Here is a 22,051-nt window from a genome sequence, read left to right as displayed (position 1 = left end):
CTTTTTTTGGTCATTTGGTGTCTTTTTTGTCATTTGGTGTCTTTTTTTAGTCATTTTGTGTCTTTTTTAGTCATCTTGTGTCTTTTTTGGTCATTTGGTGTCTTTTTTGTCATTTGGTGTCTTTTTTTTAGTAATTTTGTGTCTTTTTTCGTCATTTTGTGTCTTTTTTTGGTCATTTGGTGTCTTTTTTGTCATTTGGTGTCTTTTTTTAGTCATTTTGTGTCTTTTTTAGTCATCTTGTGTCTTTTTTTAGTCATTTTATGTCTTTTTTTAGTAATTTTGTGTCTTTTTTCGTCATTTTGTGTCATTTTTTGGTCATTTGGTGTCTTTTTTGTCATTTGGTGTCTTTTTTTAGTCATTTTGTGTCTTTTTTAGTCATCTTGTGTCTTTTTTGGTCATTTGGTGTCTTTTTTGTCATTTGGTGTCTTTTTTTTAGTAATTTTGTGTCTTTTTTCGTCATTTTGTGTCTTTTTTTGGTCATTTGGTGTCTTTTTTGTCATTTTGTGTCTTTTTTAGTCATCTTGTGTCTTTTTTTGGTCATTTGGTGTCTTTTTTGTCATTTGGTGTCTTTTTTTAGTCATTTTGTGTCTTTTTTAGTCATCTTGTGTCTTTTTTGGTCATTTGTTGTCTTTTTTTAGTCATTTGATGTCTTTTTTGGTCATTTTGTGTCTTTTTTTGGTCATTTTGCGTCTTTTTTTGGTCATTTTGCATCTTTTTTGGTCATTTTGTGTCTTTATTTAGTAATTTTGTGTCTTTTTTTAGTCATTTTGTGTCATTTTGTGTTTTTCGTTGGTCATTTTGTGTTTTTTTTTTAGTCATTTTGCGTCTTTTTTTAGTCATTTTGTGTCTTTTTGTGTCTTTCGTTGGTCATTTTGTGTCTTTTTTTGGTCATTTTGTGTCTTTTTTTGGTGATGATTTCAAAGTTCTGGAAAAGTCCCATGCTGCATTGCGACACTCCCACATGTATTCAGATCATAGACTGTATAAAATAGTTTTTTGGTGTTAAACTTTAACTCCAACACTAAATTTACACAAACTCAGTGTAAAGATACCAACACTCAGAGAACATCTATGTTCTTGCTCAAAAGAGGTAAAGTTGTTAGCACAGAGATCATTAAATAAAGTAATCCCACATTTTAACCTTTAAAGGACAATGTCTTTCATGTTTAAAAAATAAAAATATATTATTATTGTATTTCTTATTAACATGATGTCCTGTCACTCGAGGCAACATTTCAGATTTAGCTCAGCTCCCTCTGAAGCCACAGAAGACTTAATTTATCCAACTTTTTAAACACATTTTCAGTTGTAAACAGACTTGGATGTCTAAAATGGTCCCAGTTCCCTTTAATTACCTTGCTGACTCCAGCGGTGGTAATGAGTGGGGGGCGTTTGCTGCTCTGTCACTTTCTTCACTCACATTGACCCGGTAACTTTCAGGTCCTCACATCATTTGTACCAAATGGGTGTTTTTTAGTTGTAAAAGCTTGACACTTTCTAAATCTCCTGTATTATTACTGCACTTCATAAAATCATAATTACTGTATTTTCATGGCACCAGCTCTAATTATGTTTTCTCCTCAAACGGTGACAACTTTTTGCACCCTCTTAAATTCCCTCACATGCTATTTTATGAATTATTAATTTATTTTTGAGTTTTATTTTGGCATCGCCGCTTTATTTTGATAGTGAGAGGTGAGCGATGGAGATGTTGTGTCTTCAAATATATTTAGTGTCAAATGATAGAACTGGATGTAACCCTCTTATATGTTAGATTTGACACCTTTGTTCACATTTGAAACATTTAAAATTCTTTATTGAGCATGATAGTGTTTTGGAAGTTAAAAAAAATAATTCAGATATCACATTTTATGTTGGACTAAAGGACTAAAAAAGACACAAAATGACCAAAAAAGACACAAAATGACCCAAAAAAGACACAAATGACTACAAAAAGACACAAATGACCAAAAAAAGACACGAAATTACTAAAAAAAGACACAAAATTACAAAAAGAAAGACACAAAATGACTAAAAAAAGACACAAAATGACCAAAAAAAAGACACAAATGACTACAAAAACACACAAATGACCAAAAAAAGACACAAAATGACTACAAAAAGACACAAATGACCAAAAAAGACACAAAATGATTAAAAAAAGACACACAATGACCAAAAATGTTGTGTCTGCACTCTCGAGGAGCATTAAATAACATTAAAATAAGCCAGTAATACTTGAAACGAGTACATTTTGGTGATAGAAAACGCTTTTGAAATAACATTAAAACTACATGCAACTAAAACTCTCAATTGGAGCCAATATTTTAGATAAAACTCATCATATTCAACAGTTAAATAGCTTGAAAAGCTTGAAAAAGCTCACAATGTCAATCCTAAAAACAAGTCTTTAAACAATAAGATGATTAAATAAGCACATAAAGCTGTGGTCAGTAGGTGAATTATACTGAAAACAATATAATTAAGATACTATTGCTAGATATGAGAAGAAAATACTTGGTAAGCTTCATGTTTTTTGCAGTGTGACCTGCTTCATTTACAATAACTGGCTGTGTGTGAGCAGCAGAACATTGCCAACACAAATTCAACCCTTGACCTCATTATGTCACTCAACATAACAATTCATAACGACTGATTGCTCACGTTACATTAAGGCTCCAGTCGAGCCAGCTGGAAGTCTTGTTAACCCTGTGGAGTCTCTAAAAGCTCCAAATAATCCAGACTTGTTGACTCCATCCAGACTAGAAAACAAAGCAGCGTGGAGCCCTACTGTAAATTTACCTCTAAAGTTCTGGCTGTAAACTCCATGAGGCCAGTTTCAGTTTGATGATGATATACCAAGTAAAACTGGAGACAAGCTCAAATAGATTTAGTATCAAATGATAGAACTGGATGGAACCCTCTTATATGTTAGATTTGACACCTTTGTTCACATTTGCAACATTTACAATTCTTTATTGAGCATGATAGTGTTTTGAAAGTAAAAAAAAAGATTCAAAATCACATTTTATGTTGGACTAAAGGACTAAAAAGGACACAAAATGACCAAAAAAAGACACAAAATGACCAAAAAAGACACAAAATTACAAAAAAAAGACACAAAATGACTAAAAAAGTCACAAAATGACAAAAAATGCCAAAAAAAAAGGCACAAAATGCCCAAAAAAGACACAAAATGACTAAAACAAGACACGTAATGACCAAAAAAGACACAAAATGACCAAAAAAAGACACAAAATGACTAAAAAAAGGCACAAAATTACCAAAAAAGACACAAAATTACCAAAAAAAGACACAAAATTACTAAAAAAAGTCACAAAATGAGAAGACAGAATGACCCAAAATTACACTAAATGACTAATAAAAGACACAAAATGAACAAAAAAAAGACACAAAATGACAAAAAAAGACACAAAATGACAAAAAAAAGACACAAAATGACCGAAAAAGACAAAAAGACTACAAAATGACACAAAAAGACAAAAAATCACCAAAAAAGACAAAATGAGAAGACAGAATGACCCAAAATGACACAAAGTGATAAAAAAAGGCACAAAATGACCAAAAAAGACAAAATGAGAAGACAGAATGACCCAAAATGACACTAAATTACTAAAAAAGACACAAAATGACCAAAAAAGACAAAATGAGAAGACAGAATGACCAAAAAAAATCACCAAAATAGACACAAAAAAGTCACAAAAAGACACAAATGACCAATAAAGACACAAAATGACTCACAAAGACATGAAAAGGATTTTAAAAAATGGACAAAATAGCCCCAGACTCCAGAGGGTTAATAAATGCTTATAATCATAAAGGGATTTAATGTATAAAATCATCATATTTAATCTGTCGGGGGGTAGAGGGGGGGGATTGTTGAGGTGATTATCAGTGAATTAAAGATGCATTAAGCTCCTCGTCTGACCCTTTTCTCTTCATTCACAGACTTAACCTCTTAACACACTCTGCTTTTCTTATTAATTTAGTGCTCAAGCTGACATTTAAATCTCTTTCTTCCTCCCGTCTCGTCTCGTTCGTCTACAAATACAGAATTACATAATAAAACGTGGCGTCGTTATGGAAGAAAATAAAAAGACAGTGTCTGCATATATATGTCCTTGGGTTTCTGCTCTCACTAAAAGGCTTCAGATGCAGATTCAGAGCTGGGAGCATTGATATTCTGCTCTATCCCCGTCCTCCCTGCAGCCCCGTTAGCCTGCATCCACCCTTCTGACTCCTCTCCGCCAAAAGATCAAGAAAGGTCTCCAAACCTGTAATCCACAATTTACAGTATAATCTCTATTCCATTCTTTAGATAGACACAAGATTTATTTTTACTTATTTGTGCCACGGCTTTTGTATTTATTTGTTCTCCTCTCAAAAAGAGGACAGTAATTATTAAAATACATCAGTTTAAAACCTGCCATCTGTCTTTTGCCCCAACCATCGGGCCTGTTTTAACCCTTTAGTTTGGGGCTATTTTGTCAGTTTTGGACTCCTTTTTCTGCCTGAATAAACCACTTATATTAAGAATCTTTACCACGACATGTTGGTATCATTATATTCAGCACAATATCACATATATGACCTGATTATTATTTTTTTAATTTTGACTTACTGGGTCAATATTTTCAACACAAAAAAACACACAAACACACATAAAAACGCACACACAAAATTACAAAAACACATCGAAAACACATAAAAAAATTTTTTTTTACAAAAACTGACAAAAAAACACACATAAAAACATAAAAAACACACACAAAAAACATAAAAAAACACACAAAAATCGCACATAGAAACATAAAAAAACACACAAAAAACACACATAAAAACATAAAAAACACACAAAAAACACACATAAAAACATAAAAAACACACAAAAAACACACATAAAAACATAAAAAACACATACAAAAAACACATAAAAACATAAAAAACACACATAAAAACATTTTTTTTAACAAAAAAACCCACAGAAACCCCCGCAAAAACACACCGAAAACACATACATTTTATTTTTTACAAAAAAATGACAAAAACACAAATAAAAACATAAAAACAAACATGCAAAAATTTACAAATATCACACAAAAAACATTAAACACAAAATATTGCATTAAAAATGCTGAATGAAAACTGCAAAATTTGAAAAACCTCTGCAAAAACTTACACTTGGTCGAGGTGGGTTTTTTTTTTTAACCTTTTCTGAAAAAGAGTTGATGCATTAAATTGAACATGGAAACTTTTTGAACACAAAAAAATACAAAAAACACACATAAAGAACATAAAACATGAAAAACAAACCAAAAACACACACAAAATTACAAAAGATACATACAAACACACTTAAAACACACCAAAAACACAATAAAAATAAACACACAGTAAACACAAACTTGTGTAAAAGCCAAAACTGTAGAGTTCAGCAGCCAGCAGGGAAACATGCTGCTGAACGTTTTTACGTGGTGACGTCATGAAGAAGTGGAGCTCCGGTGCTTTCAGGGACTCCAGAGGGTTTTAAGAAAGCTGTAAAAGATTATGGAGCAGGAAGAGGGTGGGACAGGTTTATTCTAGGTCACTGAGGATTTATAAGTTGTGATAGTGAAGACCTTGGACACTAAATGAAAACTCTTTGTCTTTGCTTCATCGGGCGGGCTGCTGAGAGGAGAAGAGACACATAACTAGTGCAGCACACTGAAAAAAAAGGTCTAAAAACAGGAAAAAAAACTCTAAATCTGAGGGAAATGATCTTGCTGCATGGACAGATAATTTACCTTGACAAGATTTCTTAATTTAAGATTATTAAATCTAGAAATAAACAAGTTGGACACTTAAAATAAGAAATTAACTCTTAAAACAACATAAATTATCTAACACTTATAAATCTAAAGTTTTTTTTTTATCTTGGTAAGAAACAAATAATCATCAGGTCACTCTGCTCGGGCCAGTTCATCACTGCTGGCAGCTTTAATTTATCTGGTTTTAACAGTTCATTTGATCATTGTGTCTTTTTAGTGATCATTTTTACATCTATTTTTGGTAATTTTGTGTCTTTTTTGGTCATTTTGTGTCTTTTTTGGTCAATTTGTGTATTGTGTGTAAAATAAGGAATAACTCTTGAAACAAGATAAATTCTGCTCGGGCCAGTTCAGGTGCGTTGCAGCTTTAATTTATCTTGTTTTAACAGTTAATTTCTTATTTTAAGCGTTCAACATGCTTATTTCTAGATATACATAGATATACATATAATGACCATTAAAGAGACACAAATTGGCCAAAAAATGACACAAATTGACCAAAAAAAACATATAATGACCATTAAAAAGACACAAATTGACCAAAAAAAACATATAATGACCATTAAAAAGGCACAAATTGACAAAAAAAGACACAAAATCACCAAAAAAAACCATATAATGATCAATAAAAAGACACAAATTGACAAAAAAGACGCAAAATGAACCAAAAAAAAGCGTTCAACATGCTTATTTCTAGGTTTCTAGGAAATCTTGTCAAGGTAAATTATCTGTCCATGGAGCAAGATCATTTCCCTCAGATTTACTGTTTTATCTTGTTTTTTTTTTGCAGTGCTGAGGTTCTGCACACTCGGCATTGTCAGACAGCCACTTAGGGCCGCCTGACATTTGTATTATTATCCTGTTTGTGTGCTGCTTTTCATACAGTCAAGGCTGTCGACCTCTCTTTCTCAAGCGTTGTCAGAGTGCTGCTTCGAGGAGGAACGGACTGGAGACTGGGAAAAAAAGAGACAAAAAGAGACACAGGGGTAGACATTAAGTGAATGAGAGCAGAAGAAGAGTGATGAATCAGCGAGGGGTTGGATGGAGGATGAAAGAGAGGAAATGCTGGGTGGAGAGGGGCACAGACGAGGAAGACGAGGAGGGCAGACGGTGGAGAGGCTCGTGTTGGGGAATAGAGTCAGTATCGATGCTAATAGCACTCATCTGGAGAGGCTGATGGACAGAGGACAGCACTCCTGCACTTATCCAGGCTCACTTCCCCCGCAGTCAATTACTAGACAGTCAATTAAGTTCTCCAAAAAACCCCAGAAAGGCTTCAGGCTGCAGCTCTGAGGGTCTGAAGCTGCTTTCTGCTGCTGCTTTCTGATGCCTTTACCGCTTTTATCTCAAGCCGCTGTGTGCTAGCTTCATGATTTAGAGTGGAGCAACATAAAGATTATTTTCACAATATAACCTGTGCCAAGGTTATTTAAGTTTTTAGGAGTGGAACAGCACGTAGCAGTCACAAAGACACAAAATGACAAAAAAAAGACACAAAATAACCAAAAAAGACACAAAATGACAAAAAAAAGACACAAAATGACTAAAAAAAGACACAAAATTACCAAAAAAGACAGAATGAGAAGACAGAATGACAAAAAAAAAAAAAACAGGAGACACAAAATGACAAAAAGACACAAAACGACTAAAAAAAGACACAAAATGACACAAAAAAGATGCAAAATGACTAAACAATCACACAAAAAGACACAAAATGAGTAAAAAAAGACACAAAATGACTAAACAATGACACAAAAAGACACAAAATGAGTAAAAAAAGACACAAAATGAGCAAAAAAAGACACAAATTGACTAAACAAAGACACAAAATGACACAAAAAAGACGCAAAATGACTAAACAATGACACAAAAAGACACAAAATGAGTAAAAAAAGACACAAAATGAGTAAACAAAGACACAAAAAGACACAAAATGAGTAAACAAAGACACAAAAAGACACAAAATGAGTAAAAAAAGACAGAAAATGACTAAACAATGACTTTCTGCTGCTGCTTCCTGATGCCTTTAGCGCTTTTATCTCAAGCCGCTGTGTGCTAGTTTCATGATTTAGAGTGGAGCAACATAAAGATTATTTTCACAATATAACCTGTGCCAAGGTTATTTAGGTTTTTAGAAGTGGAACAGCACGTAGCAGTCAGGGGAGAGGCTGCAGGTTCCATCATCATCTTTCATGCATAATAATAGGAATACCTGGTGAAACACATGGTTAAATTTCAATGGAAATAATACTAATAATTATAATTATAATTTTATTTATATAGCACCTTTCAAAAATGAGTTACAATGTGCTGTACAACAGAAATAAATCATATCAAATACAATTAACTGACAGCAACAAAATAAAAACACAAAAAGAAGTGACATTGGACTTTAAAAAAGGCACAAAAAGACACAAAATGACAGAAAGGCCCAAAATGACTAAACAAAGACACAAAATGACACAAAATGACAAAAAAATACACAAAAATGACTAAAAAATGGCACAAAATGACTAAACATAGACACAAAATGACAAAATAAGACACAAAATGACTAAAAAAAGACACAAAATGACCAAAAAAGACTGAATGACCAAAAAAACAACAACACAGAAGACACAAAATGACACAAAAAGACGCATAATGACCAAAAAAGACACAAAAAAGACAAAAAGAAGTGACATTGGACTTAAGAGAAGGCCAATCGATAACAGTGAGTCTTCAGAAGAGATGTAAAAGAAGCCACTGAGGTTGCAGTGAATGTTGAAAACTTGTGTTTGATTCCAGTCGTGTAATAAACAAATCATAATCATATATTTAACTACACACCAGTCATCTGAAGTACCTACATTTCTTGCAGATTGTGTTAATTATATCAAATACTAATTATTATAATTATTAAGCACTCATAAAGTGCTTGGAAAGCTCTCATATTGAAGCCTTGTGTCTCAAGAACAACACTTCAACTAAATTAAATGATGTTGCTTAGAAAGTGTCTCTCTAACACACACACACACACACACACACACACACACATTCTTGTACTTCTACCTTTTTGAGGACCCTCCTTGGAACAGTGAATTCCCTTGCAAGGTTAGAATAGTTTGGGATTTTTCATTAGTTTTAGTTTTACTTTTGTTGTAAATTTTTGTTTTCAATTTCAGTTAGTTTTAATGGATTTTTAGAGTGAGTTTGCTAGTTTTAGTTTAGTTTTCATTAGTTGTAGTTTTTTGTAATGGGGTATTTGTTGTGCGGGAGATTAAAAGAGGTCACAGTAAATTTTGCCTTTATTTCCTTTGTCTGATCCATCTTCATTATGTATGGAAAAAGTTGACAAAGATGAAAACGAAGGACATTTTCACTATAATTTTAGTTAGTTTTGTCACCACACAATACAGTTTCAGTTAATTATCATTATCATGTAACCTTTAACCCTTAAAACAAAGTCTGAAATCTAAAAAAAGCCTTTAAAGAAGTGAGGACCGGCCGAAATGTCCTCACTTTGCAAAGATGTCCTCACTCTCCTGGTTAAAAACGTGTTCTGGTCCCCACTATGTAGGAAGCACAAGAACACACACACACACGCACACACACACATACACACACACACATTCTTGTACTTCCATCTTTGTGAGGACCCTCATTGTAACAGTGAATTCCCTTGAAAGGTTATAATAGTTTTGGATTTTTCATTAGTTTTAGTTTTACTTTTGTTGTGAATTTGTGTTCTGGTCCTCACTATGTGGAAAGTACAAGAACACACACACACACACGTACACATTTGGTGTATTTAAAGGGGACTCAAAGTAACACCTATATTCCTGCTCACTTTTTGGATCAATTCGGGCTCCAGTGGAGTGCCTGACGGCTCACAGACTCAGCTAACCGCCTCCAGCTCATTTTCAGGTTCAGCTACTGTAATATGGATTTCTGAAGGCTGATAGGGATCACATTCTGTGATTAAGTAACCATTTGAAATGCCAATCATCTCTTTCCTTGAACTTGTGTGCAGGTCAAAAATGCAATCGTTCCTGTAATGGCCGCTGCTGGGGACCCAAAGAGGACCAGTGTCAGAGCCGTAAGTACATTACTGTTATTAGCTGAGGACCCATGTGGCCTCTGAGTGGACTCCTTTCACTGGCATATAGTTCAGTTTAAAGGGCTCTCTGTATTTTATGTTTTTAGGCATATATATGTGCACATAAATCATCTATAAAACACATTGTTTGGATTAAAAATACAACTGAAATCGGGGACATTAATGTTAGTTGTTTGATTGGGACTGAAAAAATCCAGAACATCTTAAACCTTGTGAAGACACTAGAAAAAAAAACTAAATGCCTTTACTGCACTTATCTCCTCAGCTTGGTATTTAACATAGAGATCACCTGTATATTTTGTTTTCATTAATGTCATGAGTTATAATCACATTTCAGTGGGCTCTGAGCCTATTTTGGCCGTTTTTGAATACTTTTGGTTTTGCCCTTCATTTACCACATAAAAAATGTTTCTTATACCCATATTTGGTATCCATTTTTTCTTCACCAATGTAATCTGACAGTTATTTTCTCACTTTGACCTACTTGATCAACATATTTAGCCCAAAAATACACAAAAATCATGAAATCCGAGTTGAAAAATTATACTATTTGCTACAATAAAAAAACACAAATATGCACAATGAACTGTTTTGGAACTTGAAAATGTAAACATAGGATACAAATATGAACATATAAAAAGGTAAAAATTTAAATATAATAAAAAATGTATATTTATAGGCGTTTTTTTTCCTTGTTAGCTGTAACTCAAAAACAAACTTTGTGCAAAACTACACAGAGAGCTACACCAACGCTCAAATATTTCTGTACTATCAAATTAAAACGATCATATCTTTGGTTTTACATGAGCTAGGAATGTAAAACAAAAACTGGGAGAAAGTTTCAAGTCTGAACTTTGGAGAGAAGTTGAAAAAGAAAAGTTGGGTGAACTCAAAATTTCAAGGGAACAAACTTCGATAAAATTTTAAGTTGGACAGTTAAACTAAATATTTTAAGTTTTGTTTTTGAGTTTCCTCAACTCTGAATTCAGATTTTTGTCAACTCAACTGTAAGTTGTACTAACTTATAATTTAACATTGTAATAACTTTTAATCTTTAAACTTAAATCTTTAAACTAACTAATGTGCTGAATTGGCACGATTGTAACGCCGCTATGAAATGTCAGCTAATGTTGCGACCACAATTTTGAGTTAGCATTGATACGCTAATGGCTACTCTTGTAGCTGTAACAAGCAGCGCCGCTAGCATCAGTTAGCCGCTAGCATCAGTTAGCCGCTAGCATCAGTTAGCCGCTAGCATCAGTTAGCCGCTAGCTTTCGCTAATGACCGAATTTCACAACAAAGAAATAAGAGTTACCAGAACTATTGTCCCTTGTTGTGAACCCCAACTTAAAGATATAAGTAACAACAACTCACAAACTTGTTTTTGAGCAGACAACTGGCTTCCTTTGTTGTGCTAACTTACATGATTGCCCTAAATGTCAATAATTTATATATCCAAGTTTTACCAACTTAAAGCGATCCATGTGACCTTGTTTTTTTGTTAAACGTCACATGATCTGATCAGGACGACACGATCATAGACCCCAGAGGGTTAATATTAGGTAATTCTGCTTCTGTCCAATATTCAGATGAGGAAAGATGCATGATATTATAATCCGGCTAAAAAATGCATTCCACAGGTCTCAAAACTGAAAGCAGGGAATGATGATGTCTTGCTGATTCTGCGTTATTTTTTAAACTAAATGAGAGTCATCATTAGAGCAGGAAGAGCCCTGAAATCAGTTCATTCCCAGCTGTGTGTCTCATAACATCCAAGCATCACTCTGATGATCTCACTCATCTGTTGCATTAGCAACAATATGTTGGATTGTAAAATTGCTTGTGCTTTTATTACTGAATGGGTTGTTTCCTTTGTTAAATTACCTTTTTTTTTTTTTTTGCATTCTGTCTGTGTAATGACATTTACAACATAATAATAATATCGGCTGGTATTTCCACAGGAGAATGCTTGACATATTTTTGTCTTTGACCCTTACATCATGAGCAATAAATTCACATAAAAAATTAATTAGTCAATGACATTTTCAGAAACACATGCCTTTGATAGGATGCTTAAGTGTGTTAAATGATTTCCGATTTAACTGAATGTACTAATGCTGCGTTTGATTGCACTCAGAACTCGGAAAGATCCGAGTTGGAAATTCCGACTTCCAAAAAACATGGCCGGCCACAGCAAATTAATGTTTGTTTGGATGTCTTTCGAGCATTTAAAAATTATTCTGGGGAAGTAAATCAGCTACCTAAGAGAGACTAATGTAGTTTAAATATGGGAAAAACTATAATATTTTTAAAACTTTTACTGTGCTTTATGTCCCTACTACGCTTACACAAACTCTTTAATTGAGTGGGAGTGCAAATACCACTACAAAGTAATTCTACACTTTTAGCAACACAAATGCTAAATTAAACGACACATAACAGACTAAATGTTGAAGATAAAGTGACTGTTTTCCACGTATTTCCGACCTACTCGGGCTGCTTGGATTCTACCTGAATTCCCGAGTCGGAATCCTGAGTTCAAGGGCCGTTCTATTGCACTTCTCCGACTCGGAGGTCGGATCTTTCAGAGTTCCGAGTGCAATCGAACGCAGCATTAGTCCCACTTTATGTTACTTTACTTGTAAATGGATCAATTCTGTACCGGTATTCACCAGCTTATGATGGCACTGGAGATACCACCACATCCACACCTCACTCTAAGGACAAATTAAAACTAACTGAATTTGAAAACAAAAATTTACAACAAAATTGAAACTAAAACTAATGAAAAATCCTAACAAAAACTATAACTATTTTTTTTACTATTATAACCATGTTACACACACACACACACACACACACACACACACACACTCTTGTCCTTTTAACGTTATGAGGACTCTATTAATCAAATGCATTCCCGAGACCCGTAACCTTAACCATCACAACTGAATGTCTAAACCTACCCACCCTGAACCTAAACCTGATTATAATCTGAACCTAAAAATCAAGTCTTAACCCTCAAACAGGTCTTTAAAGAAAAAATGTCCTCAGTTTGCTGGTTAAAGTCATGGTCCCCACTATGTAGGAAGTACGAGAAGACACAAACACACATTCTTGTACTTCTATCTTTTTGAGGACACGTCTTTAATGTAATGAATTTGCAGCCCCTGACCCTAAACCTAAACCTGAAACTGAAACCAATTCCTAACTGAAACATTTTTAGGGCTTTTGAAGAAGTGAGGTCCACCTGAAATGTCCTCACTCGGTTAGTTAATAACTTATTCTGGTCCTCACTATGATTGGAGTACAAGTACACACACACACACATGAACATATCAACACCCCACAACATCCCTAGACCCCCAACACGTCTCCACAAACCGGCCTGCTGGGACCTCCCACCCTTCAGTCTAACTAATGACGCTGGGAGAGAGTGTGAGAATGATTCACTACTGGGTCCATCAGTGGGGAGGCGGGGCTCCGTGTTAGTCCCTCTGCTTCACTCATCTTTCTTAGGATATCAGACTCTACCCATGTTGCTGTCTCTCTCTCTCTCTCTCTCTCTCTCGCTCTGCAAATGTCAGTGTGCCACACACACATACATGTATGCAGTCAGACAGACACATAGCCAAAGCCGAATCAATGAGAAACAGCTGCAGGCCACAGACCACCAAGGAATAAAGGAAGAGAAAATAATAATTTCTCTTTTGTGCCTCCGGGTCCCAACAGGTCCTCTCAACTAAACCACTAAAAATGTTGCTCATCATTACCTTCCAAAACACATGAGCATGACAAAAAACTCTGATTGACAGCAGCATGTTTAAGGAGGGTTGGGTCAGGCAAAAAAAACAAAAAAAAATGCTTTAATGGTGTCTTCATGGTAACCATGGTTACAGTGTTGGAAAGAAACTAAGTATATTTACTCAAGTACTGTACTTAAGTGCAGTTTTGAGGTACTTTAGTTTATTTGAGTATTTCCATTTTATGTAACTTAATACTTCTACTTCACGATACAATACGAAAACTTTATTATCCACTGAGTGGAAATTCCTCTTTGGTTTCACCATAGACTAAACAATAAAGAAGAAAATATTTCAAGGATAGGAAAATATAAAATAGCCTACAGCAATAACTGTACTTCACTATATTTTTAGGCAAATATTTTACTTTTTAACTCCATTACATTTAGCTGACAGCTTTAGTTACTTTTCAGGTCAAGATTTAACATAAAAAACATGACAGTGAAGTTATTAAAGTGACTTTTGTTTAAATTAAACCTCATAACCTCATAATGCTTACATAATAAACCAATATTAATCATCCAATAATTTATATGGAATATATAAGTACATTTTGATGCTGATACTTTTGTACTTTTACTCCAGTAAAGAAGTTGTTTCTTGCCTTTATAGATAGAAGATGCTGTTGCTAATATCCCATACTGTTGTGGAATATAAAATAAATAAATACACTTTAAGATGAAAGAAAACAACAAAATGAATATACCTCATAATTACCACTTCTACATTCCCTAGCTTCTAAATTAATGAAACCAGTGGAGGATCCATGACTCACTCATAATTTAAGTTTCTGTGTTGAAAAGTAAAGTGACCATCAGTTCAACCTGACAGAAATGTACCATTTCTTTAGGCAGGGAACATGGAAAAGTGTGAAGTCATCATCCTTCTGACTGCAATTGATCAATCAGCTGTCACACACACTTCCACTCTGTCTACACATCCATCCATCCATTTCTCCATCTGCCTCACACACCCCTTTAACTCTCTGCAGGGTTTTCTGACCATGTTTGGTTTTTCTGTCGTGGAACAGAACATACAGAACATTAACATTAATGTACCACACACTGAAACCTTACAGCTTTAATTATCAATACAGTATGTACACATTTAGAAAATAGCACTTGCACATATTTTTTTCTTCTCTCCATTAAATGTGTAAATTGTGCTCCAGATTTAACATATTTACTGAATCTGTGTGAGTATATAATTATAAATGCATGTAAATACTATAGTGGGGTGGCAAAGCTAACCTGTTGTTCATTTTGTGATACAAGCACCAAATTTGGTACATATATAGCTTAAAATATTCAGTAAAAGACTGGATATGGGCCATCGCATATTCACAATCTGATAAGCATGGCGGCTATTTTTTTAAAAGGTTGCCACGGCAACCTGGGTCAGAACTTGTGATTGCCCAATATCCAGTTTTGTTCCCGATATAATTATCAACACGATATACTTATCAACACATCTGCCAAATTTGGTGCTTTTATCAAAAAATGTCATTTTGTGTCTATTTTGGTCATTTTGTGTCTTTTTGTGTCTTTCGTTGGTCATTTTGTGTCTTTTTTTGGTAATTTTTTGTCTTTTTGTATCTTTTTTTTAGTAATTTTGTGTCTTTGTGTATCTTTTTTGGTCATTTTGTGTCTTTTTTGGTAATTTTGTGTCTTTTTTTGGTCATTTGGTGTCTTTTTGTAGTCATTTTGTGTCTTTGTGTATTTATTTGGTCATTTTGTGTCTTTTTTTGTCATTTTGTGTCTTTTTTTGGTGATGACTTCAAAGTTCTGGAAAAGTCCCATGTTGCATTGCGACACTCCCACATGTATTCTGATGCATTTCACTGGCCAAGAGACCGAAAATAGGTAGAAAAAAACTACAAATACTACAAAACGACGTATCCGCTTTCCGGCTTTAAAGGTAGAATAACGCAACATCTCCCACGGTTTTCTACCGCAATGGTAGAAATGCAGTAATGCTTTCCCGCCTTAAATGAGTTATTTATTAATACAGCATGTACATATTCACAAAAAAGCACTCGCACATATTTTCCCCCTCTCTCCATTAAATATCTCTTTGCGTTTCTCCTCCCTGTTCCAGTTTGATTCCTCCTCCCTTCTTTCCATCACTCTGTCCGTAAACCACTCCATCTCTGCCTCCCAACCCTGGCGTGTCTCATCTTATTTGTACTGCGGTGGCGATCTCATTAAGATAATGAGGAATGAACTGTTTGACCAGGACCTGTTAACGACACGTCACAGACCCCCCCCGACCCCCCCCCATAAGCCCCGGCCTCGTCTGTCTGCAGCCTCTATCTCGCCATCTTCACCCGTACGTGGATGTCATGATTCATCTCTCTGCTTTCTCTTTTTTTTCACCGTGCAACCTTTAATTTCATTGTGCTGAAATACATGGAATGAATAAGTGTAAAAATGTCAAATGGGAGATGACTTCAGAGATGCTTTTTCTGACATTTTCATGGGTAATTATTGAGCAAGATCAACAATAAACAGCAGCTTCGGCTGTCGGTACCTCCAGATTATGAAGACGCTCAAGAAATAAATGACAACCTGCTGCTGAAAATCACTCACATGTAATAGCAGACGACTCTGACCCTGTAATGTACAGAACTATTCCTAGATCTAGATGAAATGCACTGTAAAAAAGGTGTGTGAGAGGAGCCGTTCACTGCTTGTTTTTTGATGATTTTACATCTTTTTAAAAAAAATTTACATCTTTGTTGGGATCATTTTAGATCTTGTTTTTGGTAATCTTACATCTTTTTTGAAATGTATAAATTGAAATTTGTGTCTTTTTTTGGTATTTCAGTGTCTTTTTTTAAAATTTTTTTGTCTTTTTTAATAAAAATCTAACATCTTTTTTAAATTTGACATATTTTTGTGGATCATTTTACATATATTTTTTGAGTAATTTTACATATTTTTTTGGGATTATTTTAGATCTTGTTTTTGGTAATCTTACATCTTTTTTGAAATGTATGAATTGAAATGAAAATTTGTGTCTTTTTTGGTAATTCAGTGTCTTTTTTTTTGTAATTTTTTGTCTTTTTTTTGTAATTTTTTTGTCTTTTTTAACAATTATCTAACATCTTTTTTGGCAATTTTACAAACTTTGGGGGGTAATTTCTCATATTTTTTGGGCAAATTTACATATTTTTGGGGGTCATTTTCCATACTTTTTGGTAATTTCAAATATTTTTCTCTATTCAAATCAATTCAAATTCACAATGACTTTATTTATCCCTGAGGGTAACTCCAATGAGTGTGTTATCTCACTCAGAGAAGGATCTTTTGTATCTCTCCGTCCTGCTGCTGTTTTTTTGGTCCATAAAGGTTTTGTGTAGCAGATGATCTGGTATTTCAGGATGACCTGGAACATGTTGACAGGTCATCGCTCCACCACCTCCTCCAGTGTGTCCGACCACAGAACCAGCTCTTTAGACCAGTCTGTCCAACCGCCTTCACATTTTTTATTCAGAAATATATTTTTTTCCCTCCCACTGTGAAATCTTTTCTCCCTCGTAATTGATATGAAATCAAACTGTCTGCAAAAAGGAGACTGTTTATTTATTTTAACCACTGCATTTGATTTACATTGTAAAAAAAGAAAGAGAGACACAAAGCACCTTTGTTATTCCCTGAAGGGGAAATTACATTTTTATAACTCTGTTATTTTAAAACATCACAAAATATGCACGTAAAACGCACACACACACACACACACACAGTTTTGTTGTGATTTTTTGTTTTCATATCCAGTTAGTTTTAATGAGTTTTTAGAGTGAGTTTGCTAGTTTTAGTTTAGTATTTATTTATTTTTAAATGCTATATGTTTTAGTTTAGTTTTTATAAGTTTTAGTTTTTTGTAATGGGGTATTTGTTGGGTGGGAGATTAAAAAAGGTCACAGTAAATTTTGCCTTTATTTCCTTTGTCTGATCCATCTTCATTATGTATGAAAAAAGTTGACAGAGACGAAAACGAAGGACATTTTCACTATAATTTTAGTTAGTTTTGTAACCACACAATACAGTTTCAGTTAATTATCATTATCATGTAACCTTTAACCCTTAAAACAAAGTCTGAATTCTCAAAAAAGCCTTTAAAGAAGTGAGGACCGGCTGAAATGTCCTCACTTTGCAAAAATGTCCTCACTCTGTTGGTTAAAAACGTGTTCTGGTCCTCACTATGTAGGAAGGACAAGAACACACACACACATATGCACAAACAGGATCTATACAGCGTTAATGGAGAGATGTCAGTGATGGGGGCAGTTGGGGGTCACAGTCCCTTGGTCCCTCTCCAGCTATTAGACCACGCTGCCCCTGGGGACTTGAACCAGCAACCTTCCAGTTTACCAGCTATTTCCCTACTGAATGAGCAACCAATAGAGTCCATATCGTATACTGACATCTGATTTTAATGTATAGAAAAATTGACAGTTCTGACTTCACTTTATATCCTTAATATGTGGGGGAAATATATGTATATCAGGGGTCTCAAACTCAAATTACCTGGGGACTGCTGGAGGCAGTATCAAAATGACAAAAAAAAAAAAAAATCCAAAATGACCAAAAAGACACAAAATGACACAAAAAAGAAACAAAATGACAAAGAAGACACAACATTATTAAAAAAAAAGACACAAAAAAGACAAAATGACCCAAAAAGAGACACAAAATGACAGAAAAAAACGAAATTACTTAAAAAAGAAACAAACTGACCAAAAAAGACACAAAATGACAGAAAAAACTAAATTACTTTAAAAAGGCACAAAATGACAATTATTAAAAAGAAGACACAAAATGACACAAAAGAGACACAAAATGACAAAAAAGACACAAAATGACACAAAAAAGACACAAAAAGACACAAAATGACGAAAAAAGACACAAAATGACGGAGAAAAAAAACTAAATTACTTAAAAAAGAAACAAAATTACCAAAAAAAGACAGAGAATTACCAAAAGACACAAAATTACCAAAACAGTAATTAAAGGGACCTTCCACACACAACATGGTAAACTGCCATTCATATAAAACTCACATTAAACTTTCATATCAAGGTGGGGGCCACAAAATATCCAAAATATCGTCACGAGGGCCGCAATTGCCCCGCGGGCCTCAAGTTTGAGACCCATGACGTACATTCAAGGTATAGAAAGTGTTTCCATTGCAAAAAAAAAGTCCCATCTTTTCTTTCTGAAGTTCTCGTAGAAACCAGATGTGAAGAAGCACATTGTGGCTGATGTAAATGGAGCTGAGAGCAGCGGTTCCTCTGACTGATGCTGCTGTCCAATGGAAGCTCCCAGGCATATTTTATGAGATGGATTCCTTTTGTATTTGTTGTCACCAGCCTGTTTTATTTTTTTTGGTGTTTTTCTTAAAGTGTAAGTTTAAAGCCAAATTGATCAACAGTGTTGCGTCGCTTTCTTGGCAAGGTCATTTGTTTGACAGAGTGTCTTTTGAGTAAAGTAGGCCATTTCATTTTAGCCCAGGCACTGTTAATGGAACGCACTGATGGTGCGTAAGCATAGGGTGGAGGAGGTGTGTGTGTGTGTGTGTGTGTGTGTGTGTGTGTGTGTCTTGTATCCATCACTGTGATAGTATCTCGTCACTGCAGTGCCCAAAGGGAAACACAGCACACATCAGAAAACGATGTGCATGTAGAATAGAGAAGATGCACATTGGGTTTGTAATGTTGTACACAAAGATTGTTTCTATTCCCAGAAATGAGTACAATAACTTACTATGTATGCTGTGACAAACTTACTTTTACATCACCAATATATATAGATTCTCTGGGTTCAATCTACGTTTCCCTGACAACACATAGGCTGGTCAGTTCGTGAAGACTGTACACCAGGGGTTTCAAACCCAGATGACCTGGGGGCCGCTGGAGGCAGTATCAAAATGACCAAAAAAAAGACACAAAATTAGTAAAAAAAAAAAAAAAAAGACACAAAATGACCAAAAATAGACACAAACTGACCAAAAAAGACACAAAATTACACAAAAAAAATTACTTTTACTAAATTACTTTAAAAAAAAGACACAAAATGACCAGAGAAGACACAAAAGTATTTAAAAAATACACAGAAATACCAAAAAAATACACAAAAATTACAAAAAAAACCCCACAAAATTACTTAAAAAAAGACACAAAATTATTTTAAAAAGACACAATAACCAACATTCACCAACAACGAAAGGTTTTTTTTTCCCTTGGTTAAGCACTTAAACATGCTCAGGGGTAGCTGGTATCACCAAAATGTATTTTATTAAAATATACACATTTTAAATGCAAACAATTCTATCATTACCATAACATCTAACCATTTTTTCTCATCAATTGTCATTCGGATTTTGTTCTTTATACATTGTCAAAAACCATTATATTTGATTATATTCTGTTAAATTATACATTTCAAACAAATGTATATTTATTCTTATACAGATTATTAAATATTTATTATATATAAGTGTGAGGAAACCATGACATTTTTATCTGAAGGCATTACAGTAATGAAATTGTGAATCAAAAATATGTTTAAAAATATGATTTTAACACAAAACAATGAATTGTGCCTCATTATGGCTATATTGTCCATTCATATAAAAGTGAAATATATTAAGTTAAATAAAGTATGTCCTTATAATCTTCACAGACAGGACTTAGCAGCAAATAGATGCTTCTGTTCCCTAAGTTCTCTACTTTATCCATCACCAATACTTGACTATCATATAGATCCCTCAGCTGACTGTAGCTTCATCTTCTCCAGGCTGTCTTCATCAGTGAATGACAGTCCCATGTACATTTACATATGGCTGTCAGCAGCGAGGCGGGCAGCCATACGGCGGCCCATATGACCATGACAGGCGTGTTGAGACGGGACGGACACCATGAAGGGACGCAAACCCTTCAGAGTCAGGCAGACATCACTCTGTCTCTGTCAGACCAGATAGACACTCAGAGGAGACCAACACATGATGGACGATGCTTTGGCTTCACTGGAACTTAGCCTCACACAGTTTAATACACACACAAACAAACGCACACATGTGATTGCTCAAAATAATGACAATAGTTATCATAATTTCCTAATGAACAATATTTTGTGTTGCAGAATACTTTAATCTAGCAATCGAGCACATAAAATCATTCAGAAAATGTTTACTGAGGTCGTAAGTCAAATGAGAAGTAGGGTCATTTTCTCACAGACTTAGCCAATTATTTGAGTCTGCATATAGACTATCCTGGTGATAAATTCATTATTTAATATCTCAGGACATGATTGTGTCCGCTGATCACTGGCCAATGTTTTATTAGTTTATGATTAAGGGAAAAAGTAAATGATGTCACTCATATCAAACCTACGTACACTCAGGAATGATCAGCCTCATGTGGGACTGAATGGAAATGACAAAAAAAAAGCTTCTAGAACGATCTTTCGTTTAATTTATTATGAATGTAGGAAGATGTTTGTGGTCTTTTTGTTGTTCAGACCCACAATAAAATAGAATCATCCATCCATTAATCCATTCTTGTCCGCTTATCCGGGGCCGGGTCGCGGGGGCAGCAGGTTAAGCAGGTCATTGCAGACGTCCCTCTCCCCAGCCACAACGTCGAATCGAATCGTTTATCACAGAGAGATGTGCAACCCTAGTGATTGAAATGCAGATGTTAGACAGTGAGACTGCTCCTCCAGTAGTTATACAGTATCTAGTAGTGGAAGTATCATGTTGTGCATGGATGCTTTTTTGTTTACATATCTTTGCAATAAGTTTATCCTTCTCTTAAGGGTGCATTAATACGATTACATACCATGTGGTGTAACATATATGTAATAGTTTCTGTGTTTACTGATATATATGTATTCTGTCTTTTCTCCACCTGTCGCTCCACAGTAACTAAGACGGTGTGTGCCGAGCAGTGTGACGGCCGATGCTTCGGTCCCTACGTTAGTGACTGCTGCCATCGTGAGTGTGCAGGTGGTTGCTATGGACCAAAGGACACAGACTGCTTTGTAAGTCAACACACACACACACAAACACACACACACACACACACACACACACACACAAACACATCAGACCAAAAAACATTTCCTGATCATACATTCTAATGCCACTATTCCGTCATATTTTGCAAATTCTGAGGTGGACTCTGCTAACACATCCATGTGCTTTTATTTTGAAAGCTATATGTGTTTGCACACACACACACACAGACACACGCACACAATTAGACCAAAAAACATTTCCTGATCATACATTATGAATTGTTGTAAAGGAGAATACAAGT

General features: G+C 34.7%; 1 protein-coding gene across 1 annotated transcript in view; it reads left to right on the top strand.

The window, feature by feature from the left end:
• The window catches only part of LOC131978699 (receptor tyrosine-protein kinase erbB-4-like), a 643,267-nt gene that overhangs the window by 428,950 nt on the left and 192,266 nt on the right, over positions 1-22,051 (top strand). The window contains exons 5-6 of the mRNA XM_059342409.1: positions 9,841-9,906; positions 21,655-21,773. Of these exons, the coding sequence (XP_059198392.1) occupies positions 9,841-9,906; positions 21,655-21,773 (185 nt within the window). The remainder of the gene's footprint in view (positions 1-9,840; positions 9,907-21,654; positions 21,774-22,051) is intronic.

The sequence above is a fragment of the Centropristis striata genome, chromosome 10 (assembly GCF_030273125.1).
Source record: "Centropristis striata isolate RG_2023a ecotype Rhode Island chromosome 10, C.striata_1.0, whole genome shotgun sequence".
In the NCBI taxonomy this organism is placed as follows: Eukaryota; Metazoa; Chordata; class Actinopteri; order Perciformes; family Serranidae; genus Centropristis; species Centropristis striata.
The sequence above is the reverse complement of the archived record's forward strand: the minus strand, read 5'-3'. Positions and strand labels throughout refer to the sequence as shown.